Source organism: Neltuma alba, unplaced genomic scaffold, assembly GCF_004799145.2.
Source record: "Neltuma alba isolate B1F8T4 unplaced genomic scaffold, ASM479914v2 tig00012007_pilon, whole genome shotgun sequence".
In the NCBI taxonomy this organism is placed as follows: Eukaryota; Viridiplantae; Streptophyta; class Magnoliopsida; order Fabales; family Fabaceae; genus Neltuma; species Neltuma alba.
The window spans coordinates 53,035-59,034 of record NW_021636578.1 but is presented as its reverse complement, the minus strand read 5'-3'; the positions used below and the strand labels follow the sequence as shown (position 1 = coordinate 59,034).

General features: G+C 42.1%; 1 protein-coding gene across 1 annotated transcript; it reads left to right on the top strand.

Moving 5' to 3' along the window:
* Positions 1-207: 207 nt before the first annotated feature.
* LOC114720919 (protein phosphatase 2C 29-like) lies at positions 208-5,794 on the top strand. Its single transcript, XM_028906654.1, is given in 5 exon segments — positions 208-1,178; positions 1,181-2,211; positions 3,598-3,711; positions 4,574-4,838; positions 5,040-5,794. Coding segments are annotated over 5 exon segments (2,346 nt in total). The 5' UTR covers positions 208-367; the 3' UTR covers positions 5,165-5,794.
* The last annotated feature ends 206 nt before the right edge of the window (positions 5,795-6,000 follow it).

Here is a 6,000-nt window from a genome sequence, read left to right as displayed (position 1 = left end):
GATTTTTTTTTCCGGAAAAAAAAAGAAAACAGACAGTAATATAATAGAGCTTAGAGAGAGAAAGAGAGGAAGGGATCTTCTCCCTCAATCTCTGTCTACAAAGCAAGGCAGGTCAGTTTTCTCAACTCAAGAAATATTAAAAAACAATTAACGCTGAGTCTCTTATTTTTCTCCCTCTTCTTACTTTATTTGTTTTCTCTCGCTCTCCCTCCCTTCCTCCCTCTCTCTCTAAAGCTCTCTCTCTCTCACTATCTTTTTTTTTTTTTGTATTTTTGGTCCCTCTCCTTTCTTGCCTCTCCTCGGACTTAGCCGGAAAATCGTTTCGGCGATTTTCTTCCTTGCCAGATAGTGGCGCTAGTCAAATGTGATGGGAAGCGGACTTTCTAGCCTCCTTCCTTGCTGCAAACCGGCTAACCGGACCACCAGCGAACCGGATCAGCAGGAAGTGATCTTTGCCGCCACTGAGCCCTTGGACGAAACCCTAGGCCACTCCTTCTGCTACGTTAGATCTTCCGCTCGCTTTCTTTCCCCCACTCACTCGGATCGATTCGTCTCGCCTTCTAACTCCCTCCGCTTTTCTCCTCCTCATGAACCCGTATCGAGGGCCCGACCCGATTTGCCCGAAACCGTCTTCAAGGCCATTTCCGGAGCTTCCGTTAGCGCCAACAGTTCCACTCCCAAAACTGTTCTCCAGCTGGACAATATCCACGATGATGTTGCGGACTGTGCCGCTGGTGGCGGCGTGAGGGGAAACATTGTGAATGGCTTCGAGAGCACATCATCGTTCAGTGCTCTCCCGCTTCAGCCAGTCCCCCGGGGGGGTGACCCCTCAGGTCCGGTAGATAGGGGAGCCTTCTTTCTGTCTGGCCCAATTGAACGCGGCGCCCTCTCTGGCCCCCTCGAGCCCAACGCCACCACCGAAGGTGGAGGCGGCGTCCCTTTCTCGGCGCCTCTTGGTGGCATTTATGTCAAAAAGAAGCGGAAGAGGAGCATTTCGGGGTTTCGGAAGGCATTCCATGGGAACCTTTCGGAGAAGAAGCGGCCATGGGTTGTGCCAGTGTTAAATTTCGTAGGAAGAAAGGATGTTACGGCAAGCGAAGAGAAATCGGAGATAAAGAGTGAGAGTAATGTACAGTGGGCGCATGGGAAGGCGGGAGAGGATCGGGTACACGTAGTTGTTCGGAAGAGCACGGCTGGTTGTTTGTTGGTATATACGACGGCTTCAATGGCCCTGACGCGCCGGAATTTCTGATGGGTCATCTATACCGTGCAGTGTACAATGAATTACAGGGTCTGTTTTGGGAAGCTGAAGAAGCGGAGGAAAATAACCCATCGACCGCCCCTGCGGAGAATGCATTACTTGGAGAACAATCTGAACCATCGATTGAAATCTCCCACGCAGACTTAAAAAATGAGGGGGGCGTATCTGTGAGTAGAGAGGACTTAAATTCTTTGCCTGCTGATGGAGAATCAGCAAAGAGAGTAACGTTTCAAGCGGACGGAACGGAAAGTAGGCGGCGTAGATTATGGGAGTTACTCGCCGAAGCTGATGCTGAAGACGGGCTTGATCTTTCTGGGTCAGATAGATTTGCATTTTCCGTTGATGATGCTCTGAGCGTAAGCAATGCGGGCTCAGCCGTTAGCAGACGATGGCTATTATTATCGAAGTTGAAACATGGATTATCAAAACATAAGGAGGGTCAAGGTAGCAAGTTGTTTCCCTGGAAACTAGGCACAGAAGATAAAGAGAAGGTTGAGGTGGAAAATCGGGCTGAAGAAAAACCATCCCGTGGCAATAGGAGGCGGAAAGTGGGTCCCGTGGATCATGATTCGGTTTTGAGAGCATTATCTCGGGCTCTTGAATTGACCGAACTTGCATACTTGGATATGACGGACAAGATTCTTGATACAAGCCCGGAGATCGCTTTAATGGGGTCATGTCTGTTAGTTGTTTTAATGAGGGATGAAGATGTTTACGTGATGAATGTGGGAGACAGCCGAGCCATTGTTGCACAGCATGAGCCCAGAGAGGCTAATTCTAGCGTGGAATTGGAGAGCAAAGGAGATAAGGGGTCAAGCACAGAGAGCATAGTTGAGGAGTCCTCAGCTCCTGGTGAAAGTGCAAACAAGTCGGGGATTGAGGATCCTGCTCAAGAAATGAGGTTGATTGCATTGCAGCTGTCCACTGACCACAGCACGAGCATTGAAGAGGTCCATTTTTCCCCCCCTTTTAATTACAGAAGTGTTCCATTTAATTTTCAATGTTTTGGCTTTTCGGCTACTTCTTCCTCCGTCTCCCTTTCTTTTCATTAGCATATACTGTATTATTTTCCTCTTTTATGCGCACTGGTCATTAATTGTACTGACAAACACATAAGCCTTGGCAATTCAATTTTACGTACTGTGTCAGGCTCTGATTCTCCGCGTCATTAAAGGCTTAGAGGCATGGGAGCTCAAACTTAATCTGCAATTGTGTTGTTGTGGTTGTTTTAGAAAGTGCTGGCTCTAACAGCTGATAGGACAATTTTTTTAACCGAGCAGTTCCTCTTCCTTGAAACTTGAAAGCAACTTGGCAGCTTGAGAGAATTTCTTCTGCTTGACTAGAGCTATTATTTTCAATTTTTATCACAACCAGTAAACTTTCCAATTCCAAAGACAATCTGCATTTTAGGCTTCTTGTGCTATGTGATCGATGAAGCCACATTTGATATTGGTATCCTAATGTACTGTTACTGTCCAGTTTACTTCATCAGTCACAGCTATTGAATGTTATTACTCACCCGCGGGAAGAGGATGGCACAAAAGTTTTCTTTTCCCCTTTTGCAGGTTTTTCATGCTTGACGTCTTCATGAAAAATGCATAATTGATGTATGCTATAAGAATCAAAAGACTAATAGCTTGTTGACGGCAGTTTTCTTATTTTAAGCATTTTTGGTTTCAACGACTAAATAACTTCGATAACGTTTTAGTATTAATTTGGTATATGGTATCGTGTATTTTTCCGGTTAGTCCCTCACCCCCTCACCAAACCTTAGACATATGCATGATTCACATGAATCTTCGACTAACACTTGTTCCATTTCATTTCACCATGCAACTGTGTCTTTTCAACCTTTTTACCATATTTCTTCCCGTCAGGTCCCCCTTGTTCTCCGTGAATATGATAAAGCTTGAGCGCCCACAAAACTAGTCAAACAATGCATTCGGCGGCACATAACACGGCCATTTCTTGCTAGATGCGGCTTTTCTATTAGTTTATGCCGTTGGGTTTTTCCTTCTCATCCCATTTGTGTTTTTCACATAGGTTCAAGTGTGCTTGTCCCTGTGTGTCCATTTGTAATTTTCCTTGAGCAAATTGTGTTTTCCTCTCGGCTGTAACATTTTTGTTCAATCCTATTTTTCTGATTGTATAGCAGACCACTGTTTGACGTTTAGATTAGGTCATTAGTCTTCTGCTCATCTGCAGCTTTCTTTTTGATATATAAGTTATGCTTTTAGTTGCAGTTACTGTCAGTATTGGTGTTTCTTTCTTTCTTCAATCATGTTTTGATTCATATCATGTCAGTTGTCTAAAACATGGAATTAATTGTTTTGCAGGAAGTCATTAGGATTAAGAATGAACATCCAGATGATAACCAATGCATTGTAAATGACAGAGTTAAAGGTCGTCTTAAGGTTACCAGAGCATTTGGGGCAGGATTTTTGAAACAGGTTCATCTAATAGACTTTGGCAGTTTTATGCTCTTTTTTTCCTCAATGTCTTTTAATCTCTTCTTAAATCCTCCCGCCTCTCTCCAAAAACAAGAGAATATGTTGATTTCTGTAGTTTTATAATTATGAAATAGTATGGTTCTCAGTTTATCATGTAAATGCAGATTCATTATTATTAGTCTTGTTCAGTTTTGCTTTGCTCTGGTACTCTCCTACACACACACACACACACACACACACACACAAAGACAGTAATAAATGATTTTGTAAGAAGCAGACGCCAATTGAAAAGATTGAGGTCAGGTTGACAAGATTTTCTGTCTTCGTATAGGTATAGGATATGAGGATAGGACAATTTTCTAGAAGCCTCTAGAATATGTATGCAGTGGGGACATCTTTTAGTGCGCGTGCGTAAACCATTGAAAACCTTGACCTTGCCATGAAAACTAATCCAATATGTAATTGAAACACGTTCAGATAACTGGTATGCAAGTACAGCAATGATATCAATACTCATTCTAAATTCCGTATATTGGTAATTTTAATTTCTAATGGTGCAAATGGAAAACCAGCATATGATTCTCATGTTTCTCATTGTCTTTTTCTGTGGTTGTGATAAGAAGTGAGTTCTGTCATCGTAGAGTGCACTGAAATTTTGCTCTGGTCGTGGAAGAGAGCTGCACTGGTCATATAAATTCAATCCTGAAGTGCTTATGGCACTGCTGCATGCACTTGTGCTCATGCACACTAATAGATCGTTATTCTTGCTTCCATTCCTATCTCTGGTTACTTGCTGCATTTAATATTTAATACATCTCACAGTGTATACTTACACAATAGCATCATTTGCATGGTGCTGCAGCCAAAGTGGAATGATCCTTTACTGGAAATGTTTCGTAATGAATATATTGGCACTGCTCCATATATATCCTGCTGCCCTTCGCTACGTCATCATAGATTATGCCCAAGAGATCAGTTCCTGATCCTCTCATCTGATGGGTTATATCAATATCTAAGCAATCAAGAAGTGGTTTCTCAAGTTGAGAGCTTCATGGAAAAGTTTCCTGATGGAGATCCTGCTCAACATTTGATTGAGGAGCTTCTCCTCCGTGCAGCAAAGAAAGCTGGTAAGCAAGTCTTCTGACCTACTGTTTTTCTTTTAGCATTCATTTTATGGTGTTGAAATTACTTGCATTATGAAGTAGAGCAAGTCTTCAACCTAATGTTCTGTTTTTTGTGCCATCTATGAAGTGTGAACATGTGATGTGCTCCAAAACATTGTGTCATATAAAACCCACATTTGATGAGTGTGCAAACAACTGTTGTAGGAATGGATTTACATGACTTGTTGGATATCCCACAAGGAGATAGGAGGAAATACCATGATGATGTTACTGTCATGGTGATATCACTTGAAGGCCGAATCTGGAAATCATCAGGAAAGTATCTGTGAGGCCAACCTTCAACTAGCCGGTGGCCCTATACATGTGATTATACATTTATTTTCTTCACCTGAAGGTGAATCCAACTGGCACCAAACTTTTACAGCCGATCCATTTTTCATGGGTCCTAAGGTGTTTTGCCTGGGTCTTGCAGCATGAAGGTGTAGTCACCTCATATGTTAAAGGCAATAGACTACCGTTAGAATTTCATCCAAAATTTGGGATTGGGGTTTTGAGAACGGGAAATTGCAGGTAGAATTTTAGGGATTCTCTCTAGGAGGGAAAGATAGTGAAGTCTTTTAGATCCGCTTCTTGTTTTCCTTTTGCCCTTTCGCTGTTTTCTTTCCCCCTCTTTTTTTCCCCCAGTTTATAGAGATGAAAAATGATAGAAATTTTGCGTAGCGGAGGCTCTTTCTATTCATTTTGTTTTTCTTTCTTTGTTGGAGCCAAAAGAATATGGGTGTACATTGGTGGGGTGGGGATACAAATGTACTTATATTAACTTGATCATTCCCTAGTCAGAAACGAGCTTCTGTAATTGAGGGTGGTGTTCCACCGTTGCGGATCGACATGATTCTGAATTACTGAGATCTGTGAATCAAATCATTTCGAGTTGTAGGATCAAATAGGTCCTAGCCAAATCTGAAGATAACAGTACCAAATCTTGCTTCCTTTTTTTTTTTTGTTTCTGTTGCCATTCCTTTCCTTTTGTGTAAAGAATTACAGCGATTCTGTTTCAAGCTTTAGGAGATTCCACTAAGATTGGTACGTTTGAATTGACAGTGAAAAAAATAGCTTTTATTTCATTAGATTTTTGTAAAGGTAAGTTAAAATAAAAGTTACTCCT